The 23,230-nt window shown below is 42.1% G+C and overlaps 2 protein-coding genes across 5 annotated transcripts in view; one reads left to right on the forward strand and one right to left on the reverse strand.

Annotated features, from left to right (window-relative positions):
• Nucleotides 1-8,448, reverse strand: part of POLR3A (RNA polymerase III subunit A) — a 38,866-nt gene extending 30,418 nt beyond the window's left edge. For both annotated transcript variants that reach the window (XM_075422948.1, XM_075422947.1), the window contains exons 1-9: nt 8,008-8,448; nt 7,389-7,524; nt 6,732-6,869; nt 6,017-6,188; nt 4,550-4,704; nt 3,361-3,600; nt 2,226-2,388; nt 1,891-2,027; nt 1,222-1,325 (exon numbers count right to left, since the gene is read on the reverse strand). In XM_075422948.1, the coding sequence (XP_075279063.1) occupies nt 1,222-1,325; nt 1,891-2,027; nt 2,226-2,388; nt 3,361-3,600; nt 4,550-4,704; nt 6,017-6,188; nt 6,732-6,869; nt 7,389-7,524; nt 8,008-8,051 (1,289 nt within the window). In that variant the 5' untranslated portion in view covers nt 8,052-8,448. The remainder of the gene's footprint in view (nt 1-1,221; nt 1,326-1,890; nt 2,028-2,225; nt 2,389-3,360; nt 3,601-4,549; nt 4,705-6,016; nt 6,189-6,731; nt 6,870-7,388; nt 7,525-8,007) is intronic.
• A 22-nt stretch (nt 8,449-8,470) lies between these two features.
• On the forward strand, nt 8,471-14,499 carry RPS24 (ribosomal protein S24). 3 transcript variants are annotated; one of them, XM_075422949.1, is made up of 7 exons: nt 8,471-8,577; nt 9,271-9,336; nt 9,707-9,916; nt 10,395-10,505; nt 10,628-10,642; nt 13,410-13,445; nt 14,298-14,499. In XM_075422949.1, exons 1-6 carry the CDS (start codon nt 8,575-8,577, stop codon nt 13,410-13,412), a joined length of 408 nt encoding a protein of 135 aa, XP_075279064.1. In that variant the 5' UTR covers nt 8,471-8,574; the 3' UTR covers nt 13,413-13,445; nt 14,298-14,499. The 3 variants fall into 3 exon arrangements, with proteins under 3 accessions (XP_075279064.1, XP_075279065.1, XP_075279066.1); XM_075422950.1 differs by lacking the exon at nt 10,628-10,642 and adding an exon at nt 11,380-11,397; XM_075422951.1 differs by lacking the exon at nt 10,628-10,642.
• Nucleotides 14,500-23,230: the final 8,731 nt, after the last annotated feature.

The raw sequence follows: 23,230 nt of genomic DNA on the forward strand, positions 1-23,230 counted from the left end.
TAATCTATTTGTGACGTTAGTTAACAAAGCTATAGTTATTAGGAAAACAAGAACAAATCTATTTATAAAAACAAAGAATTTACTTCAATTGTATCAGGGTGTTTAGAGAATTTCACTCATATACTATCAATTCTTACTACCCATAAACTGACTGCAGATTAGTGCTCTCATGAGAACAGCCAGTACAACATGCCCCAAACTGCTTGTTTTCATTTCTCTATACTACATCCTCTACCGAAACAAGAGTGAGTCATTAAAAAAAAAAAAAAAAATCTAATTGCAGTTCACTACCATTGCTACGTAACAGATTATCTAAAAAGAAATCATACACTAAACCTGAGTGGATAATGACAATTTTTTTGTTACTGTCCTTTATGAATGGGGTGGTTTGACTGCAATTGAGTTAATTTTCTTGATGCAGTTAGAAACTTTTCTTTCTCATAGCCAGCATGGTCATTGTTTGGGTTTAGCTCAAGCTGGAATGTAAGAGCTTACTGATATCTCAGCCATTACCAAGCTCTTCCCAGGCTTCCTACTTGCCAGCTGTGTGGCAGCTAGGAAGGGGGCACAGATGGACAGACCTTCACTGACATCCAGGCTGATCAACCAGAGCATTCCACACCATCAATGCCATGCTTTGTATACAACTGGAGTCGGCTTTTCTGCTTCATTACAACAGTCCTTTTGGTCAGAACAGTCCTCTTTGGTAGAGCCGTTCTGGGCAGAACCATTCTGGTTCAGTTCTGTTTGGTTAGTTCGGCCTTTTGCCGTTCTGCAGTCGGCCTTTGGGCCTTCCTCCCTCTCTTGCCTCTTCACTCTCTCCGTGGGATCAGCTGTCCTGGACCAGGGTGCTCTCTTCTCGGGACTGGCTGCTCAACGCAGGCAGAGTTCATGAGGAATTGCATTTTATTTTATATATTACTATTAGTGTATCAGTATGATTTTGTGTATTATAGTGTATTAGCATTATTACTCTATTAAACTGTTTTTACCTCAACCCATGAGTTCTCCCTTTTGTCCATTTCTCCTCTGCATCCCGCTGAGGGGAAAGGATAGGGATGAGTAAGAGGCTGTCTAGAATTTAGTTGCTAGCTGGGGTTAAACAATGAAAGATTCTAAAAATAAATCTTAATCTCTGTAGGTATAACTGTTGTCACACAGCGGTAAGAACAAGCTGATGGGGAGACACAAAAAGTGAACCATTACAGATAAGCACGATACCTTTTCATCTGTGTGTGCCTTTGCTGTATGAAGTTGGCTCCGGGATGAAGATCAGGGCCATTACGGACAAGTTTCCTCATGAAATTAATATTTGCTTTGTTCACCTGTTGCATAAAGACTTCAATCAGAAACAAATGAAACACGTTTCAGGACCTCTTTTTTGCCGGTGGCTTTTGCATTTTCAAATTTTAGGCTCAACTCACAATCCCCTTCACAGCCTCCAGCTGCTGAAGGGAACAGGCAGGAGGGAACAGAGAAGGAGAATGTAAGCTAATTTTAGAGCAGAACATCAGAGTGAAATTAAATTAAAAATCTGGGAAGTAAATTCAGAAACAAAGATACCCAACCCCTCCTCAAATAGATACACCAACAAACACATGAAGCTATGTATGAGTTCAAAAAACATCAAGCAAAAATCTTCTCTCTTGATACGTCACTCCCTACACCATGTTCCTTCAGAGTACTTGCATGTATCTGATAGTACAACCTGCATTTTCCAACAGCAACAGAAGTGTCAAAGTGTCACTAAGCGACATTTCAAACATAAAAGCAATACACTGACTCCCTTTTATAGTAAGGCTATAAAGAAGAACAACACTGATGTCTAATTAAAAGGAAAAAAAAAAGCAAAAAAGCGCACAGAAACGGTTTTGGTTCTACACTACTTACCTTCTCGGGAAAAGTTAGTATTTTAGCAACATGAATAGGCACTGCTACTTCATCTATTCTTAAGTTGGGATCAGGTGAAATGACTGTTCTGCCAGAGAAATCCACTCGCTTTCCAGACAGATTGCCTCTAAACCGACCTAAAATAAATAAGCAAGTGAACATTCTTCTGTATAAAAGTTATTTTCAAAATGTTATCTATTACAACAGCACATTAGAAAATATCTCAAGGCACGTCACCGAAGCACAACACAATAGAGGCAGAGAGATGCACTGGAATAGCAAATATTTGTGGCTTCATTAAAAAAAAATTAATAAAAACAACTTTCTAGACAAACCTTGCTTTCCCTTCAGTCTCTGAACAAAACCTCTGGTCCACTTTTTAGGTGCCATGTTGAGAGGAATTCCCGAGAGCTCACTGTTAATGTACAGGGCACACTGCAGCTGAAGAAAGTCCCAGTCCTCCATAATCATCTGTGTTTTGGCTCCTGATATCCTATGCTAAACATAATAGTCACCCAGTTCAGAAATAAGTGTAACAACACATATTAAACTAGCAATTAATTTTTCTGATGCAAGTACAACTCCTCTTTCAAAAATAACGTTAAAATTTCTTCATTTATTGGAACGAGAAAGGTGAGATAACTCTGTAACAGGATGTTATATTGCTATAGCATCAGGCTATTCACCAGAGAACCCAGCAAAACCTTCTTTTGACCAGCACTCACTTTGGACACATGCTCACAAAACCACGTATTTGTTTAAATTCTATTTTTCCCAGGTCACTGAAGTTAAGCTCATATAACCTCACAGCCAGGAAAATCACCAGCAGTTCGTAATTTTTCAATCACAGGAGAGTTAGTGCTCACTTGATTTTGTTTTCCTGACAAAAGACCAGTTTTGAAAAGCTGAAAAGTATTAGTCTGGTAAAAGTGTTCTTCTAAACAAATGACACATTGTCAAATTTACTTCTAGTCTCAGTTTGATAACCATGCTAGCCGAAACCTGATATCTTCAGAACAGACAGTGAAATAAAGAAAGGAAAAGATGTAGTAAAAAAAAAAAAAAAAAAAGGAGGTCTACATGAAAAATAACCACCAAAACATAATAGGTATAATGTCTTCCAAGTGACCCCTCAAAAAGTGTCATAGTGATAGGAAGGGGGGGAAACAAAAGAATAAAAAAAAAAAAAAAGAAGAGAAGGCTTACAGACCAGAACTCGAATGACAAAACATTTCTCGCAATCCATCAGCAGATCTTCAGCAGGTCCCACGCTGCAAGCAGTCAGTCAGCCAGCTTCGTTTGAAGCAAGCTTCTCTATTTCTTCCAGTAAAACCCCAGACGACATAGCAGTACAGTACAGACTGCTTGCCAGATTCTAACCAGTAAGACAAGTAAAACCACTTGCTATATTCAATTCTAACCAAACCTTTTTGAAGGCAACAGTGTCTGTGGGCTTGAAGGATGACTCACCTTTTTTATTACATCGTTGAGGAAAATTATCTCCGTCAGCTTCATCGTTAAATCGTCTTCGTTGGTGCCAGACTTCAAGTCACTCACCACAGAGGGTCTGATGCACAGTGGAGGCACTAAGAGCCGCGTGAGAATCAAATCTGAAGGTTTACCTGCTTCTGGGTTCATTAGAAGCAGAGGGATATCTTCCGCTGGGATTCTTTTGAAGAGGTTCAACACTACCAAAGGGTTTAAGTTTTCCTACAAAATCAAGTGGAGAAAGGGGAGAAAAAGCCATCATGTAGCAGTTTCAATGCTTCCTCCCTCCCCTCAATTACTGGTTGTTCAAAAATAAAGTATTTTAAAACAACAAATAGATAAGAACTATTAATGCAAACAAAACTATGCTTTATTCTGAACCAATGCTTTTAGCATCTCAGGTACTAACTTGCTATTTTCTTTCCTTATACATCATTGTTTACTTCTCATTGTGTTACTCCCTTTTTTTAAACAGTTAACAGAGTATTTCATAGTTACTTGTCAAAGCAACTCAGCAAACCTCTCATAACAAACTTATGGTACGTAGTAATCATTTTATTAGTAAGAACTAACATGAATTACAGTACTTTATAGACTTTTTTTTAAAAAAAAAAGAAACTAATTTCTCTCTTGTTGGTACAGCTAAGTATATGACCTAAGCACATGCTGCAGTATAAGAAACTCCAGATATTTGTCAGTTTTTCAGCCCAAATATGTACCCCGGGATCTTCTCAGCTTTTAAACAGCAGAAGGAAACAAAACTGCACACAATGCAAAGCTGGTTTAAACAAAAAGGTTTGGTAAATAAGTCTCCTGAAAAAAAAAATAGTTCTGTGTATTGTAATAATCTCAGAGCTACAATGAATCTCCATGGACACAGAGCTTCCATGGGCCTTTCTTCTGCCTTTTGTAGCTTATGGAAGTTTCACACACCAAGAACATCCCCCTTCTTTATAGACAGAAAGCGATGTATCAGAGCATACAACTAGACCAAATTTCTCATTTTTGCAAAGTTAACATTATCGAAAAAATACAAACATTCTTCAAGTGTCTTTTGATATATGAAAATCTTGTATCACCACAAGGCTTAAGCTGATACACTGAAAACCTTTGAGGAGTCTTATTTCAAGCACAAAAACTAGCACAAAACTTAAGTCATGACAAAATTCACCTGCGCTCTTCCCAGTAAGGGTTCTACTTCTTTGTTATGTTCTATGGCGGTTTCAAAGGACTGGAGGAAAGTAGATACTATCGGATCTACCACTTTCTTATTGGTTTTGTACTTTTCATGTATTATTTTCAACAAACCACACTTCTTCACAGTTCCTGCAAGCAAACAAATGTGGGTTGTTGGTTTTCTTTAAACAACAAAAACACCAAACAAAAAACTCCCCCAAATTTAAAACAAGTAAGCCACTGTTCCAATCCTAGTTAAACCTTCAGTGAACACAAGAATAAAAAAAAAGTTTTATTAACCAGTCTCCTAAGTTCTCAAATCGAAGAGGACCATCAGGTCACGTCTCCTTCTAGGGCTGGCCTGGTGTGCCTAGAGCATGATGCAGCTTCTGAAGCTGAGAGCAGGTGGTTTAGCCCACACTTTAATTCAGCTTCCCCTTAACCATAGCAGATTTTTTTTTTTTTGAAGTAGAAGCTCCCCCACCAAAACAAGGACTAAGATGTGCCATTTCTATACCATCCCACCATCTCCCAAAACAATTTTGGAAGTGAATTGTAAGAAGAATCTGAAAACTACTACTTTCATGTCATGCATATGTACTTTATGTGGAAGTATCCATAAAACTTCCACAGACTAGTACAAGTGCTTTCCAAACTCAACTATTTTTACTAAAGTACGCTGACCTACCGCTTAATTTTGTAAATACCTATTGTTCGTGCCCCTAAATGTACATGCAGCACTTCCAATGAAGCAGCTCTCTGTTGATTCAGGTTGTTGATCATTACAACAAACAACTCAAAATTTTCATGAGTTAAAAAACATAAAACCATCGACTACGAATCTGTAACGCTGCAAGTCCTTTAACAGCAGTACCACTTGATCAGAGTACATGAAGAAAAAAAAAATACTTTGAAAAACAAATGTGAAATCTTATCAAGATATCTGCCCTGAAGTACAGACTCCAGCGTAACCCAAGATCATCACAGCTCAAACATTGCCAAACTGCAGAACAGACCCTCCTAGAGGACAAGAAACACATCTAATATTAAGAAACATACTTTAATGATGAAAAATGAAGTTCAATCAAAATCAAAGTCTACAAATGCTTCTAAATTAAGCTATTGATCACTGACAATAGCTCTCAATATTTTTAAAAACATGTTAAACCAGAAGATTTTCTGCCACTATTCAAGTATCAAATGTCAGTTACTGCCATGCAGAGATACCACATGAAATAAAACAAGCAACCAGGAGGATACCTCTGTTCACATAACTGAGATGTGAGCGAGCAGGTAGTTGGCATTAAGAATACAATTACCTTATCGTTAATAAAGGCCAGAGAGAATACCCACTAGCTAAGGGAGGAACAAGGATATCCAAGCTTTTGAGACCTATCACAGCCACCAAGGTGAAAACCATCACAGCAGATAACGATCACTAACTGCTAACGCCAACACTCACCATTAAAAGCACCACAGTAAGGGCAAGTGTTTTTCTTTCGGCACTTTTCAGACACTTTCTTTTTCAGCCCTCTCTTCTGAAGATAGGTAAGGCCAGGTCGCTTCAGGTAATCCAAAAATTGTTTTTTTTCTTCCACTGACAGCAAGATACGGCAACAGGTTTTGCAGATCATCTTAAATGTAAACATATATAAACATAGTTGTTTAAGGCACACGCAGAGTTGCAACCTCTTCTACTATGACTTAAGTTCTTCAGCAGAGGGTAGTTTCTTTTGAATGAAATACAATGTTCTTGGCTGAAAGACCAACTCATATGCCGTCATACACAAAAAAGAATACGTGGGAAAAAAAATACAGTCAATGAGGCAAATCCTTATCTAAGGTCTGTAGGATCTTTAAAATCTAAATATAAAGCAAAAAAACTTTAATTTACTGGAATGTCCTAAAAGTTATACTGCATATATACAATTCAAACTATTATAGAAAAATAAGTGATTAATCAATCAGTCTGAGATTATATAAAACAAAACTGAGGTATTTACATCCCTAAGACAGGTACTTCAATACGTTTATTTTACCAAACACAAGATGCATAAAGACAAAACATGTAATACAGCCTTATTCTGTTCTTCTCAACTACTCTTTCAAGCATCACCTTTTCCGCTAATTTCTTTTTTCTAGACTAGAAACTGAAGACAAATCATAATTGCGTTTACCTGTAAGATGCCTATCACAGCTTTGAAGTATCCAACGTGAAAACAGGGCAGCTCTAGGTCAATGTAGCCATAATGTCCTAAACAATCCGCTAGATTTTTTCCACAGGTTTCACAGGGACGGTCTTTTTCACTGGTTCCCTTTGGGAGAAGGGGAACACATGCAGAAAAAAGAAATAGCTGTAATGAACTGAATACATAGAAAATACAGCAGTTCTTAAACTAGTCAGCTATCCTGATGGCAGACCCACAGCGCTTACTCCTTTTTCCCAGAATCAGAAGCATGCCAACAGCATTACATTCACTCCAGTCCTTCAGAAAAATGTCTTCCCTACGCAGGCCCTACTGATACCAGTGGTATTAACTCACGGCCTTGTGACTGATCTACAGCCTGCCAGTCTACAACGAGGCATTTTGTAGATGGATGTCTCCAGCTCTCCCGACAACAAGGCAGAAAGAACTTCTCTCCTGTTTCAAAAGAACTGGCTTTCCTGAACCACCGAGAAGCATGAAGTAGCTACAAGTGGCAGTCTACGCAATTCAAGTATAGACACCCTTACATGTATTTTGGACGAGCAGTAAATATCAGTCATCCCAACTTATTTTTAACCACTTCATGCAATCCCATAAAAAGGGTCGGAGAAGCCCCCCAGCTCTCACCATGCGATGGTCGAGCACTCCGTACTGCAGCGGAGAGTGGTGGTTGTCCTGACTGTACAAGTTTTTGCTGACCACTTGAATGTGAGCTTGCTGACGCATCTCCTCCGGAGATTTCATCCCAAAACAGATGTGGCTTCTAGAAGGGAAATTGCACATGTATGTACGCACACATACATACGCAGAAATACTTTTAATGACTAGCATACATAGACGTATGTATCTGAAAGCAATGTAAAGGTTGCTGAGGCGATTCACAACGGAGCTGGAGCGGTTGTTTTTTTATTAACTATAAAAAGCAGAGCTGTGTTGCAGAGAGTCGGTGGTTTGCAGCCGGGGGGGGGGTATGGATGTTCTCGGCCTGAGCCAAGGCCCACGGCGGCGCTTCTAGGGGGGCACTGGCGGTACCCCCGACCGCCCCCCCGCCCACGGAACTTCCCCACGGTCCTCTCACGGCTCTTGGGCCGCATCCCGGGATCCCCCCCGCCCGCCACCACGGCCCCTGGGTCCACCCGTGGCAGCGCCAGGGGGGCGTCGCGCAGGCCCGGGGAGCGGAGGGGCAGCCCTGGAGCCTCCCGCCGCCTCCCGGGGCCCAGGGCATCACCCCGGCCACCCCACTCACATCTTCTTGGCCACGTCCGTCTCCCTGAACTGCTCCTTCACCATGGCGGCGGCAGCGGGACCCGGCGCGGCTTCCAACGGGGCTGCACGCCGCACCACAGAGCCCCCACCCGCTCGGCGGCGCAGAGCGGCAGCGGCCTCCCATCGCAGCGCCCCCTACCGGGGCACGGCTAGGGTCCTCCCGGGGCCGTCTCCCGCCGGCAGCCCCGCCCCGCCCGGCCGCCCCTCAGCGCTCTCGGGGCCGCGGGCGCTCCGTTGCCCGCTGTGGTACCGTTACAGGGCAAGCGCCGCCGCTCCCCCGGGGCTAGGAGCTGCGCCACCCTACTCGCTACACGGTTCTGCCTTCGCCACGGCAGCCTCGGGCCCGGCACCCTGCAGCCGGGCGGGGCGGACATCAGGCACGTACAAGCTACCCTAGCCGCCTCCCTCCAGGACCGGCTCTGCCAAGGCCACCCCTATGAGCGGCCCCGCCCCCGGCGCCAAGGCCCCCTGTGCCGGCTTATGATTGGCTTCGCGGAGATTCTCTTTCCTTTTCTCTCTCGCTGGCAGGGAGGCTAACTCCGCCGCCATGGTGAGTGCCGGCGGGTAGGAACGCGGCCATCCGCCTCGTATTGCCGCCATCCTGCCCCCGCGGGGCTCCTGGGCCGTCGGGCCCCGACCGGCTGGCCTGCCCGCAGCGGGCTGTGCGGGTATGGCGAGAAACTGAGCTGGGGCTCGGTTTCCGTCTTGGGGCCGCGGCTCCCGCGGCCTGGCCGTGGCGCGGCGGTGCCGGTGAGCTCCGGGTTGCGGCCTGTGCCTGGCCTGCCGCGTCGGGGTGCTGCGCTGCGGCGTGGCGCTTCGCTTGAGGTGTTGGAGGGGCGCGGGGGGTCGTGGCCGCCCGTTCGGGCCTGTGGCCGCTCTCGGCTGAGGGCGCTGAGAGGACAGCGTGTGGGTCGTTGCGGGGGCTTGCGTTGTGCCGTGTAACCCGTGTGTTGCGGTAAGAGCTGCTTCAGCCTCTCGGGACGGTGGAGGCACGCACGTTTCAGCGGTGTTTGGAGGCTGAGGACGCATCTGTCATCAGTTGCTGTGTACCTAAAAGCGCGTACGACAGTGAACTTTCCAGGGCTGTTAGCTGTAGCCCAGGACCAGCCCGCTCAGGCTGTGAGCCCGCTGTTGGCATGTGAGACTGACTGGTGCTGTACCGTGCGTTATTTATGTGTTTATTCAGTTTAAATCGTATGTGTCGTTACTGGTTTGCCTTACTGCTTTCATTCTTCTCTTACAGAACGACACTGTGACCATCAGAACCAGGAAGTTCATGACAAACAGACTGCTTCAGCGCAAACAGATGGTATGAGAGCACAGAAAATTGTCTTTATTTGGCTGTTGGTTCTGCCTGCAGGTGTTCTTCAGCCACTATAAGTAGGGGACTCTTAAAAACTCCACAGCTCTTATTGCAAGAGCTTGTAGGTTTAAAAGTGTTAATGCATGCTGAAAGTAAATTGTGATGGTGAGGTAGCGAGCTGTTTTGTCTTTTGAAGCAGGAAACTGTTACGAATGCTTCTGTATCAAATTAATAATGCTATTAACTGTAATATTAACACCTGCTGCTAAGGTGGGTTAGTTTGAGTGAAGCTCGTGATGGGACTGTAGCACCTGGCTGCCGTATCGGTTGTTGACCTTCTCTTGCTCTTATACAACTTGTAAAAATTTCTTCCTAGGTGATTGATGTTCTTCATCCTGGGAAGGCCACAGTCCCCAAAACAGAAATCAGGGAAAAGCTGGCAAAAATGTACAAGACGACCCCTGATGTAATTTTCGTCTTTGGCTTCAGAACTCACTTCGGTGGTGGCAAGACAACAGGTTTTGGCATGATCTATGATTCTCTGGACTATGCAAAGAAAAACGAACCAAAGCACAGGCTTGCCAGGGTGGGTTGTTATCTGGAAACTTCAAAACAATTAGGATGGATTTGAAGTGTTCAGTGGTTCATGATTTATGCGTATGAAAGTTGGAGGTCTGTGAGAGTACTGTTAGCATACTCTGGGATATGTGAGAAGTCTTAAAGTAGCATAGGCTAGCTTCTGTGTCTGTGGCTTAGGGTAAGGTTTTTTTATTGTTTGGTATAGGGGAGTTGCGAAGGCAAAACCGATGTTACCAGCGATGTTCAGCAGTAACAGATAACTGACCACTATTAAAGGTCTTGAAGTAGAAGAGATGAGACTGATACATACGCTAGTTCAGTGCTTATGTTCTGTGTTGAATCATTCATCAACTAGTGAGCTTGTCTTACTGCTTAGCTAATATTTCAAATGTATGCCGTATTTGAAGAGTCCAGAAATAGTAAAACTTCAGGCGCTGCTGTTGGTGAAACAAAGTTAAGTGCAACTTTACCTGTTTTTTTCATAGCATGGCTTGTATGAAAAGAAGAAGACTTCTAGGAAGCAGCGAAAGGAGCGTAAGAACAGAATGAAGAAAGTCAGGGGCACAGCCAAGGCAAATGTCGGTGCTGGCAAGAAGGTAGGATGAGAATATCTCTAAGCTAGAGTGAACATGTTGCCTTTGAAATGTTGATGAGAAATTGTTCAACAGAGTAACGTTGTTTTTCTTCCATTTCTTTTACCTGTTCTGCTGGATGACAGAAGGTAATCTGTGCGGTATTGTAAGCTTCTTACCAGCTCAGTAGCTTAGTTTTGCTTCTTACTGCTGCAAGCTTAGCTGGTGTAATGTGAAACAATGCTTCTTCAATGATTGTTTCCTACCTATCACTGGAACTAAAATTAAGCTTTCGTAAATCTAATGGTATTGCTCTAATCTTGTAACTCAGCCTTGCAATATGCAAATTGGATATTCATAACACTTGTTATTCAGACTACCGAAATGCCTAATGCTACTCCACCAAGTTACTGTTGTTTATGGTGTTGTTCGTAGAGGAAATTTTGTTGAGGATGTGTGGTGGTGTAGGCATTGAGGACCGTGTGTAAATACAAAGCAGAATGCCTGCTTTATCCTGATTTTAAGTGATTCATGCCCAGGCTAGTGGGTTTTTTTCCCCCTGGTGAGAGCTGCTTATGCTGTGGCTGGAACTTAATACAAGCTTGTCAGGTATGCAGCTTGGAGGGAGACAAGAGTTCCTCGAATGCTAAACAAAAAACCTGACCGAAACTGAGGGAACAGCCTGTGTGTGAAGTAATCTTCCTTAGCAGCTTTTTGTCCTTTGAAAAACACTGAGTAAGCTGTGCAGCTGAGTGGGTTTTTTCAGTTGTTTTAACAAGGGGAAATAGGACAATGGGTTTTGACACTTAGCTCTATAGCTGCCAAAGTGCTTTGACATCTCGAAGTTTAGTAATCTTCACTTTTGCCTTTTCTCTACTTTCTTGGAATTCTCCGTCAGAAATGAAATATCTAGCAGGTACTGAAAACGAGCGTGGACGTGGTGACTGAATTATACATCACTGAAACACGTGTCCATCCTTTCCATTGAAGCACTGTACTGCCTTGCATGCATGCATGTTTGTTTTTAAACTTCTGTCCCGTAAGGGTTCAGATAACTACGCAATGAACTTTATTCCATGAGACTTAGAAATAAAATTCGGCTGATAGTGAACAAGACTTTGAAACTAGTGAAACAACATGAAAATGAGGCATTCCAAATGAGAAGAAATCAGAGGAACTCAGTGCTGTTGATTTGAAGCATTGGTTCGAAACACCTCCGGTTCTGATGCAAAGCAGTACAGTGCAGCTGCATGTGTGACTTCACCTTTGTGTGACAGTAGTCGTGCATCCTCATGAAAACCAAGGCACATCACAGCAAGTTCTTCATTTACTGTGTAAGTGACGGTCTTGTTATCACTGGATGGGAATAAAGCAGTGTTGCTGCGAAGTACTAGAGAAGATTTGTAGCCCTTTTCCTTTCTGCTTTAGTGCTGTTTGAATAATGAAGTCCTACAACTATTTACAGTAAAACAGCACAAATTAGCATTTGGTGTAGTGGTAACACTAACATACACCCTTTTGTGAACGTCAGGGGCGTCGTTTAGTGTTGCACTGATAGCAGTGGTATGGATGAACTTCTTCCCTTCAAGGTTTTTGCACTTGAAAGTAGCTGAGTGTTAATACAAAATGGTTAAAGGACTGTCACTTGAGTTACTAACGCTGTGCAGTTCATAGGCATTCTCTGAAAGCATGTAAGCACTTCAGAAATGAAGAGCAGGATCATGTGCTGTGATAATTATATAGCAGATGTGACTTCTGTACCAGGTCCCTTTCAAACTAGCAGGCAAACATCTTTTAAAATGATCTTTTAGTTGACAAGTGTGCGTGGGGTAGATCGTATTTGTTCACCAGTTTTGTTTATCTTTGTGTCCTCACGTTAGACTTAAACTAAAGACTAATTTACATGCTCGGTGGAAAACTTGGTTGAAGAGTTCTGTGCTGCATGACAGAAAAAAGCTTGCAGAATACACTTGTGTCTTAAAGCTTTGTCTTGAAAAATGCATGTTTAAACACAGTGATGTGGCATGGTTCAACATCCTTCATCGCAGCCACGTGGAGGAATTTTAATAGGAGTCCTGGAATATGTTTTGGAGTCCACCTACACAATCTGTGAAAACTGTTTATCTCGGAAATGTGTAGCACTTGATTCTGAGACATCTTCAGGCAAGTCTGTATTGTTCCAAGAGTTACGTACCATGTAGTTGTGAAAACTCTTGAAATGGTGAATCATACTCGCATAGTTTTTCTGGAGCTTTTAAGTTGGACATCAACTGTGCTGATGTTTGACTGTTAAAGGTTTTCCTTAGCGCTTCCTTTCACTTCTTGCTCCTTAGAATTCCCGTGCTGTTTTCCCTGCAGTTTCAAGACAAGTATATTAGTTTGTAGTGTTTAATGTATTTTGTAGCTCTGTAGTTAGCTGGGCTCACATAAATGTTTGCAACAAGTAGATGTGGGTGCCTCTCAGCTAGTGTTTGCATTGACAGCAAATGCAGAAAAAACTCCACCCTACCTTTCAGTGTCACAGCTGGAGTTGTGACAGCCTTTCACATGTGAGCCTTCCAAACAAATGTTGGTTGTTTTTTTTTTTAAAAAAAAAAACAAAACTTGATCAAACAGAAGTGTGGCTGGACTGACACTTTAAACCATTGTAGCCTGTAGGTATGATTGAACATGCAGCTGCATTCTGAGTATTACGTAAGCTCTGAATAATTACTGTTAGGTCTCACTTGAGTTGGAGGGAATGCATGAAATCTAATTCTACAGCCTCTAGAGTACTCAAAACTTCGAGGTTTTCCTGTCACATTTCACTGTGGTAATTGAAAAAAGCACAGTGTAAGTGTTAGTAAAAAGCCTTAAAAGTCCATCTTCTATAGTAGTAGAACTTTGATAAAATCATTATCTTATTAATTGATGCTTTTTCTTTTTCAGTAAATGAACATACTTCAGATGGCAAATGGATAACAGGTATGGTTTTAGATTGCTTTGTAAGGGTTGGTGTTCAGTAGTCTGTAGTCATTACGATGACATAGATCTCGTGTTGATTTATGCAAAGACCATTGTACTGTGCTGATACCGAACCCAGTGCAAGAGTTGAAGACTAAGAAAGACTGTTGTGCTTACTACTGAGTTGCTCATTTATGTGACTTCCACTTATGTGCAGTACCTGTTTAGCATGAAGACTGTAGTAATAAATCGTGTGGTTCAGACTTACTGTTGCTAGAACTGGTGATTATTTAGTCTTATTGTAAAGAAGGCTTATGCTTCTCCTTCTGTAGGTATGCTAAAGAGAGGATAGTACACCCTGGGGTTTTGATTGTCTTAAATAGATTGTAGTAGGGTTTCTATTTGAGGACAAATGTCTGTTTTCTTATAGATACTTACTTCAAGTAAATTGCTTACAAACAAACCTCAGACAAGTCCTAGACTCTATTTTTTTATCTTTGCTGTAGAAACATAAGTGAGTTGGGTGTGCTGTGGGCAGTAACTGTTACAGACAAAACTCTGGTTTTATTACAAGTGGTCTGAATGGCTCTTTTTAAAGTAACTTAAACAGCCTGTCTGGGAGCTGATGTAGTGAGTATAATGTCTTAAACGGAAAGCTGGTGAAGCAATTGTAGCTTGTTGAGCTGTTCTGCAGAAACGGTGGAATCCAGGCTCTTATTTATTCTCATGACAGTACTGCGAAATTTTGAACCTTAGTTTCTGAGAAAGGCAGTGTGCTTCGTCTGACTTGTTTGGGAACCAGTTTTTCAGGCTCTATAAAGTTATGAGTATAAAAATTGTTTTAATCGTGTGGCACTGATCTGTCTTTTACAGAGTGCATTATTCTATGAAGAAACAGAGAAAGAACTGTCCTGGAAAGAAGCTGTTCATCTGGCTTAACATCGAATAAACTATGTCAATAAAATGCTGGTTTGCCCTTTAGTTTTGATTTGAAAACTACCATTTTGTAAAGTTTGCGGAATTCAGGATTGGTGCACTGTTTGCACTGAATTAAAATCTTTTCGTAATTAAACAACTCTTGTTTTGAGTGTCAATTTGAAGTGAATCAGAGCTTTGTATGGGTGGTAGCGTAACCAAACTCCAAGCAGGTAGCCTTAGGTGGTGGAGGTAGGCATGCTTTTGTCAGCTGGTGCTCAAACTGGTTTGGAAAGTCCTTTTAAGATATGTTTGTTTGGCTGCCTGTGTTCTATAGACCTGTAGAATACAGCTGAAGGGAGAACAAAACACATAGACAAGAGATTGAGAGCTGCATACTTCCACAGTTAAGATTTTTGCGAAGGGAGGAGTCAGGCATGATGTGCCTTCTGTTTCTGAGCTGTCAGCACAGGCTCTCGGGTCTGCCTCTGGCCTGCAGAGGTACACCCCTAACTTTACCTCTGGTAGTGTTACAGGACTCATTATAGGTTGGATCAGTGGCTGGAGGAGGCATGCTCTGTGCTAGAAGCGTGGGGATTCTGGTGCAGGTCTTTTGAGTAGCAAGCAAAATAGAAGTTTTGTATTTTAAATGGGACTGAAACAAACTGGGCAGCTTGAGCAGCTGTGCTGATGAAGGCTCTGACTTGATTATTATTTAGGCTTGGCATTTTTGAATTGTACTGCTTTGGTACGGAGGCAGCCTATTGTAACACAGGTAAGGCATGTTTCATGTCCCGGGGCAGGGGGGAACCAACAACTTATAGTTAGAGCTGGTAAAGTGGTTGGAAGTGGGTACCGTCATCCTGGTAACTTCTATACAAGACCTGGTAAGTATCAATAGAGCACTTCATGCCTCTCATAGTTCCTTCAGTTTGAGCCTGGAGCTAGTGGGGTTGCTGTTGTCCGCATTCAGCAGTATCGCACTTCTAGCTGTACAGCAAATTTTCTGTGCCTCACACTATACTGCTTCTTCCTTTATTGTGATTAGTAACTGGGATGAGTAGGCAGTGGCCCTGGTGAAAGGACAGGTACTGCAGCTTGTTCTAAACATTGGTGAGGGATATGTTAGACTAAGGGGATGGTAAAACACAGTCATCGCTTCTAAAATCAAGAGTTTTGATTCTGAAGTCCTGTGGAGGTTAAAAGGCTTTTTCACTTGGTGGACAGACCTTCAAAGATCTATTGGATGTTATTCCCAAAGGCTGTAAGTATATTAAATTCTGAAGATTTGCTAGAGGGCTATTAAGAGTGTGCTTTGTGTACAGAAGTACAGTAAGTATGCTCAACTCCTCAGTCTGTAGATAATGTTTTGAGTAGGTGACAGCAAATTTGTGACAACTGAAAGGCTTGAGGGATATGGAGCAAATGTTATGCATGCAAGGTTTGGAGTTAGAACCTAAACCCTTTTTAAAAGGCAATACCTGCAGTAAACCCGTTCTGTATGTAACATTCAACATGGCAGGAGAGGAGAGTCATGCTATTAAATAGAATTGAGCAATCACTAGGGGGTGGTGTGAACGCAGCAATGCAAATACGAGGAAGGCTTCTGTGGCCATTTTGCATAAAATAGGCTGAAAGGAAGCTGAATTGTCCCCAGCCCAAGAGGTCAACTCCTTTGAAAACAGACAATAAAAATAGTTGTGTTTAGGATCTGAGGCTTGAAATGATATTTTTGTTTCACTGGTTCTTTTTTGAATTGAATGAAAACCATCTGTTTCAGTGGAGGCCGTACAGTTAGTGTTTTCCAAATGTTTACTGCTTTAAAGCTGTAGAGTGCTGGCACAAATTCTAGTTGCTCTTTTCAGAAGCCTCCTTACCTTCGTTTTCAGCAATCAATAAAGGATCTTCAGATGAATGCTAGCATGAAGGTATGTCTTGCGTAGTCATCTTGATGCTGTGACTTCACATAAACAACACTGTTCTGAGGTCGTGTCCCTCTTGAAGCAGAACTTTGTTCTGGAGTTGAAGTGTTAAAGATTCCCTTCTTGATTTTGTGATTTCTTAGGTGCATTTTGTTACAGGCTCGTCTAGGAGATACGGGAACTTTTCGAAGCAGATGGATTGAAATGGGCTGTCTTACTGCTTGGTGCCAAAATGTGGTGTTTGATGCCCCACTGTGACAATTTAAAACTGACAGCAAAAAATACCTAGCGATCCCGTAGAGCAACTGACTCTTCCCTTGTTGTGTGGCTGGGTTACAACCACATACCCGTAAGCAATACTTTTGTCTTGCAGTATGAGGCATTAAGCCCAAAAAATGGGGAAGGGGACGTAACGATGTTAAGTGGTCTGGAATGAACTGATCAAATTGGATCACTCTAGTGGAGTTTTTCCACCATGCTGCAATATTCTGCATTGATGTGGCTGTCCTTTTCTACTGTCACTCTGCCTGGAAGATGTGGCTGAGTAGTTGTCATGGGACAGCCTGGTGCTCCCACAGCCTGGAGGCATCAGCAGCTCTTCGTGCGAGTTCTGTTCTGCTAGCGTTTTGCCTTCTTACACTGGTGTAAGCAATGTGTAGCAGATGTGCTGTTAGTCAGAGGTTTAATGTGTGTGACATGCTATGAGGAGACTCTGGGTTAATCCCCTTTCCTATGAGACGTAAAACAATTAAGTGGAAAGCATTGATGAACAGGAACCTTTACTTCTCTCCCTACTGTGTGCTGAAGGTACCCTTTTCTTTCTTGCTGACTGTGGCACATCCCATCATATGCTGGCAGTAGTTTTTGTCACTGCTGCTGGCTTTTAGACTTTGGCCTGGCCCTCATATTTCAATATCCCGAGTATTGCATGTATTTGACTAGTCTGGAGCCCAAATTAGATGTGAAGGGTTTCCGTAGAAGGAACTTCTAAATTAAACTGTTACTGAATAATCTCATATTGATACATGTGGGAAGACACTCATTAACCCCTTACCCTTTTTAATGGCTAGGACTTGTCTGAGTTGTGTGGTTTTTACAAGGGAGAAAATTACCATGTAAATTGGATTGTTCTGGAGGAAGGACTCGAAATTGTATATCTGGACTAGTAAGAGTAAGAGTGAATGAAGTCTTCCTGTGAAATACTTGAAAAGCTGCGCAGAAGCCTCGAGGCTTGACCTGATTGAAACTGGATCAAGCGGTCCAACTTCTTGCTGAGGTTCCACCTCCATGTTCAGTGAGATGTAGAAGTTGCAGCTGGATAGTAGTAGCTTCTGTCTGAAGGAGATCGTAGTCTAGAAGGCAAAAGACAAACTACAGTGGATCAAAGAAAGATTCACCAGGGAAGCAGAGTCTCTCCTGGAGGAGCGGAGATGAGCATCTTGGTGTCATAAAACAAGATACCTGTGATATAGATGAGTGATGGTAAAATTTGGCATTCCCTGGGCCATGAGGTGGTTTTGTCTCAGGAGCAGCTTGCAACAGGCTTGAGAACGACTGTTGAAGGAAAGAAATGAAGCTGGCTTGAAGTAACCGAGGCATAATACGCCATGAGAAGGCTGCAGTACCAGTAGGCAGTGGGATAAAAGGGTGATGTGGTTCTTTTTGTTTCTAGAAAATGTGTCACTTTATTCCTCAGGTATGCAGGTCACTAGCAAATCTATTTGCAACAGTCAGACAAAATTAACTTGGCCGTATTATTCTGGTCAGTTCCTATACGAAATAAATTTTAATGCCATTAGTTTCCTACATAGTGGAAATAGAACCCTGTCCTGTAGCAGCTGTTAATATTAGATTTGTACAGTAAGTTTGAAATTCTGGTTGTGAATGCTTCCTGCTCACGTGCTCTTCTGTGAGCGAAACCAGATCTATTGGGCCTCTTTTCTGGTGGATATTTTGGTGGTGCTAAGAGACCAGATGAGAGTAGTTAAATTTTTTTTTTTTTTTTTTTTTTTTTTTTTTTTTTTTTTTTGCTCTGAGTGCTGGAAAAGTTGCCTCTGAGCAGGAGAACTTTCCAATATGGGTGGCAAATGTTTCTTTTGCTCCTTATGTTCCTAACAGATAGCAGTAAGGCTAAGCTGTTTCTGTGGACACATTTGTTACAATGCCCCCAAAAAGTAAAATGGAAAGGTTTAAGTAAGATTCAACAAGTCAATGTCAGGAGTAGGCACATCCTAGTACATTAATGCTTTTGGACTCCTTGGCTTTAAAGGGATTAAATGGAAACTTAGTCTTATGTTTGTTGCTAATGATGGTGAGCTCTAGTTAGGTCTTAAAAAAAAAAAAAAAAAAAATCCCCTGTGGAATTTTATCCTCATCTGGAATTCAGTAAGCTTCCTCTTAATTTTAGTCGTTGCTCTCTGGTAAAGGCTGCAGCTAATGAAACAGCTGCAGAAGTGGCTAAAAGGCATCTTGTGCGCTAGGAGATAATTGTGGTTTTTTCCAAGAGCTGGCCATCGGCAACCAGCACTACTAATAAAAAAATCTCCAGTTACAGCTGCTCATACAGAGAGGTCCTAAATAAGGTCCAGTAGTGCGCTGAGGCAGGAGGACTTTCAGAGCATCTGTGGCTTCTCTTAACTCAGTAGATGTTTTACAGCCAGCTAAAGATGTGTGCGTGCAGTGCTTCACTGGGGTAGGTGACAACAGTTTGTACTGGTGTTCACTGGGTTAAAACACAGCTTGTTACTTAACGAAGCTGGCCAGGCTGCAGACTGACCCGCGTCAGGAGAAACATGCTCTGCTGCCTTTCGTGATGATCTGATTCGATTGTGCTGGAGCTACTGCCCTGCTGTCATTTTCTGCTGGTTTTGGCTGGCCTGTTTGTTAAGCCAGGCGTCGTTTGCGCTGATTTGATAACAGGTTTCAATCACCGATAATAAAACTTCTGCAACAACTGACCTTGGATCCATATCTCCTGCACGGTATTGGCTCTAAGTAGAAAATTGGGACTGACGCTTTCCTTTTTCCATGTTTTCTGTCTGGTTTAACAGCCAATGAAAAAATCACAATGGAAGTGGCTTAATATTTTTAAATTAAAAAGGGGGAAAAGTTGATTTTGTTTCACTGTTTCCTTCTTGGTTTGATGGATCCTGCTACAGGCAGAAGTGAAATGAAGCATCTTTTTTATTTTTCTTTTAAGTAAATAGAGGGTATCGTAAAACTTAGGACCTGTCAGAATTCATGTTTTAAGTATTTTAATTGATCATTTCTGGTTATTGGAAAAAGTCAGGTTGATCTAGGCCTTACAGCAGGGCTTTCTAAAAATAAAGACTAATGTAAGAACCCAGAATTGAGAGAAATTTCTTCATATTCACAGAGAAATATTAAACTCTTATATTTTTGAGGAGTTAATTAAAATGAGAGTATATTTTGCCTAGTGTTGAACTCCGTAGTGTTTAAACAAACACTGAAGCGCTGTACTAATGCATAAACCTGAGAAAATGTGAAATGGAATTGTCTGGACTCAAAGAAATGCTGAAAAGTAAACACCTGGCGTTAAACACAGCAAGTACAATATGCATCAAAAATATCTTCTTGTTTTTATTAAATGGGAAAATCTTTGCAGGCATAAATGTCTGCTAGTTGCCTTTTGTGAGTGACTAGTGCTTTTGAGGGGAAAAATTTCAGTGGCAAACGATTGCTTTAAAATACTTCCTTTAGTTTATCAGCATGTTTTTTGGCTCCTGGCAGTGCTTCATCAGTATGGCATGTCTGGTGGCCTGGGGGAAAGTCTCGGTGTCAGGATACTTCTACAGAAGCTCTAACATGGTGCTGCACAGACCGGACACTGGAAGGTCTCCTTAGTCAAAACCCGTGCCAGCATGGAAGACGAGTGCAGACACTCATACAGTGCCAGCAGGATGCTGTCGGACAGCCTTACATATCGCGACAGAGCTGGAATGTTCCGGGAGTCCCACTTTACAGATGAAGCACAGAAGGATAAAGTGCAAAGATTTTTTTTTTTTTAAGTACCTGAGTGTTTTAAAAGTGTAGGTATGAATGTACTTGTGTACAAGTAAATGAACCTCCTGTTGCTAGAAAAATATCTCCTGCCGTGACCGGTCGCCGGGTCAGAAAACAGGCAAATGTTCTTCTTGACAAACCAGAGCCAGGGCATGCTCCGGTGGAAATAGTCTTGGTGAGAAGCTCAATGTTCATGAAGCACCAGATGCAACCGAGCCTCGGGCAGCTGCGCTCTGCCTTAGTGGTTTTCTACAAGGCAGTCTTTGGGTCAACAGCTGTGCAACCCTTAAACTTCGACCCAGCAGCTAGTCCGTGTTCAATGTTTTGGCCGGTACTGCCAGCCTGATGCCATGCCCCTGTGGAGGAGCAGCTGATTCTTGCTGCTGGGTTCAGATAGCTCATGAGATGACTTTCCTTCCTCTAAAAGCTCTTTTCAGAGGTGATGAGGTTAGCTGGCACTAGTATAACTATTTCTGCTACAGAACGCCTGTGTATCGGATGTCTTCAAAACAGACTTCCAAATCTCAAATACATTTCCACTGGCTTATGTGGGGATCAACTTTTGCTTTTGTCAGTGATAACAGACCAATATAATTCTGTATCTTTTCAGTCTCAACTCAGCTGTACCCATAACTGACTTCTTAACAAGGGGCATGCTCATTAGCAAAGTTCATTACTTTGTAACATAGACAACTTAGATTTTAAGGTAAATAGTTTGTGTGATCGCTACCGATTTCAATGTTTTAAGACATGGGGGAAGGTAGTTCTTCAGTCTTCCATCTCTTGCTGTCCCCTTAAGGAAGCCTGAGGTTTGTTGAACCCACAAGTCTGCCTGACCAAGAGAGTATCTTGTCTTCATTCAAGCCACCTATTGCGCATGGCCCACGCTGCTTTCTCAAACCTGGGTCAGTCCTTTCCACTCGCTTTTAGGAAATGCTGCCTCTGTGGCTGTTGCACTGATACAAGTCTCAAGGTATGTATTCTTTGTGATAGATCTCAGTGTTTCTTGTGTTTCCACTTGACATCCCCTCCCTTTCCACCCCAATAGTGTCTCTGTTTCTTAAATCTGTTCTGCTTGCAGATGCTTGTTCTAGCTTTCCTTTCCCATAGACTGTGTAGCAATGAACAGTAATCACATAGCTTCTGTAAAAGGAATTTATTTATCCGTCTCTTTCCTAGTGGTTGATCGATGCTCTGCTGGCACCTTTGTGGGTACAAGTGCCAAAAAAACTGGAGGAACCTGAAGCTGCTGTCTCCAGAGTTGAGTGCAGATTGTAGAATAGTTAGTATTGCTGCTGTTCTGGGGATGACAGGAGATAGGCTTCACAGGTATGTCAAGGTGCCACACTTCTTTAGGCCTATATTAGCCCTCTTTATTTAGTAAAGACACAAAATAATTTCTGGAGGGTTTCTCAATTAAAAATAAAGAAACAGAAAAAAACCCCAACAAAACAAACTCTTCAGTGCCTCACTTTTATTAAAATTAGTAAATGGAAATAGAAGAATATTAAGCAGACACTTACCGAGTAAATACTATGCACAAGGTACTTCTGAGGTCCCTTCTTCAATTAGTAGTTTTCAGTAACTTTGGTGACAATTACTGCAACACTGCAGAGAGAACAGATCCTCCAAGCTCAGATGCAGTGATGCTTCTCTCTTGTTTTTCAGCTTAGTTCTCCAAGTACTTATCACACTCCCCAGCCTTTTATCCCTTAAATAGGTGTCTTGAGGCGTGAAGTGCAGGAGTATGCACAAAATACTTCACATGGAGCTTGCTCAGTAATCAAAATGTTTTTATCTAGCCATTTTCAATCTACACAAACACCAAGAGCATGTATCTTGCTTTTCCGTGAAGAGGCATACAAGAAAACAGCTTAGATTCTCAAAGAGATTGTGCAAAGTAATCCTTCAGCCAGCAGAGGACTGTAGAACCACATATCACGCAGTTATTGATGCAAAAATGTTCAATCACAAAGAGAGAGGGGAAAATCCATGTAGCAAACGATCTAGTTGAGACAGTCTCTTAAACATGGTAAAATACTGAAAAGGGAGGGCTCTGTTCTTTGTTTGTTTCTCAGTAAAGAATTTAATTTGCCCCCGGTTCCCTTTGTCAATGAAGATCTATGGGAATTTTGTTTACATTTTGAAGCACATTGCCGGGAAGAGTACTTCATATGGCAACCATACTGAACCTTTTGGGGGAAAGACAACACTACAGAAATGGTGGTGCATTCCCTAAAGGAAAACATACTTCATTTGTAATGAACATTATGTCTGCAGAAACTAATGGCACAACCTCCTATTCAGTTTATGTAAAATAAAACAGGCCCATATGCTGCTGCTTTTAGAGTTTGGGTGTTTAAATTAAATGTTGTTTAATGAATATTCAAGCCCATTTGCTCAAAAGTTGTGCTCAGCATAGCGTCTTTTTCCTCTGTCTTCCATCTTACCTAGAGTATTAAGCCATTACAAGAGGGTGCTAAAGCTGAGGCATCTGTTTCCAACTAAAACTTGGATATTAAAATGCTAGAGCAGATGAGAGGGTAAATAAAGACATACAGTAAGAGGATCATGTTATTTTTTTTTGTTTTGTAATTAAGACTGGGAAAGGTTTGATATGCATGACACCCTTTAAGAAACGGGAACATTCTCCACGCTGTTACAGCAGCTGCAGTTTGGGTACGTTGTAGTGGCATGCTCACTCTGCTCCTCATTTCCTACAGGAGTTAATTCAGTTTTTTCAGTACATGTGGGCCAGATGCCTCGGCAGCCTGCTTTCTGGAGATGTTCGCATCCATCTGGGGCTATAGGCAGCTTCTGGATCTTCGTGCCTGGGTGTGGGCAGGTTGACACAAGGCACTCTGTAAAAGCTGGACTTCATATGTTGCAGGTAACAAGGTTTTACCTTTCATCATCTGTCCCCAGCTGAAAGTCAAGTAGAAATAT

Source organism: Opisthocomus hoazin, chromosome 6 (genome assembly GCF_030867145.1).
Source record: "Opisthocomus hoazin isolate bOpiHoa1 chromosome 6, bOpiHoa1.hap1, whole genome shotgun sequence".
NCBI classification, from domain to species: Eukaryota; Metazoa; Chordata; class Aves; order Opisthocomiformes; family Opisthocomidae; genus Opisthocomus; species Opisthocomus hoazin.

Excerpts from the sequence above, each read along its gene's own strand:
- RPS24 (XM_075422949.1), top strand. Across the intron at positions 9,337-9,706 it reads TGCTTCAGCGCAAACAGATG|GTGATTGATGTTCTTCATCC; the intron begins GTATGAGAGCAC and ends ATTTCTTCCTAG. Across the intron at positions 9,917-10,394 it reads CAAAGCACAGGCTTGCCAGG|CATGGCTTGTATGAAAAGAA; the intron begins GTGGGTTGTTAT and ends TTTTTTTCATAG.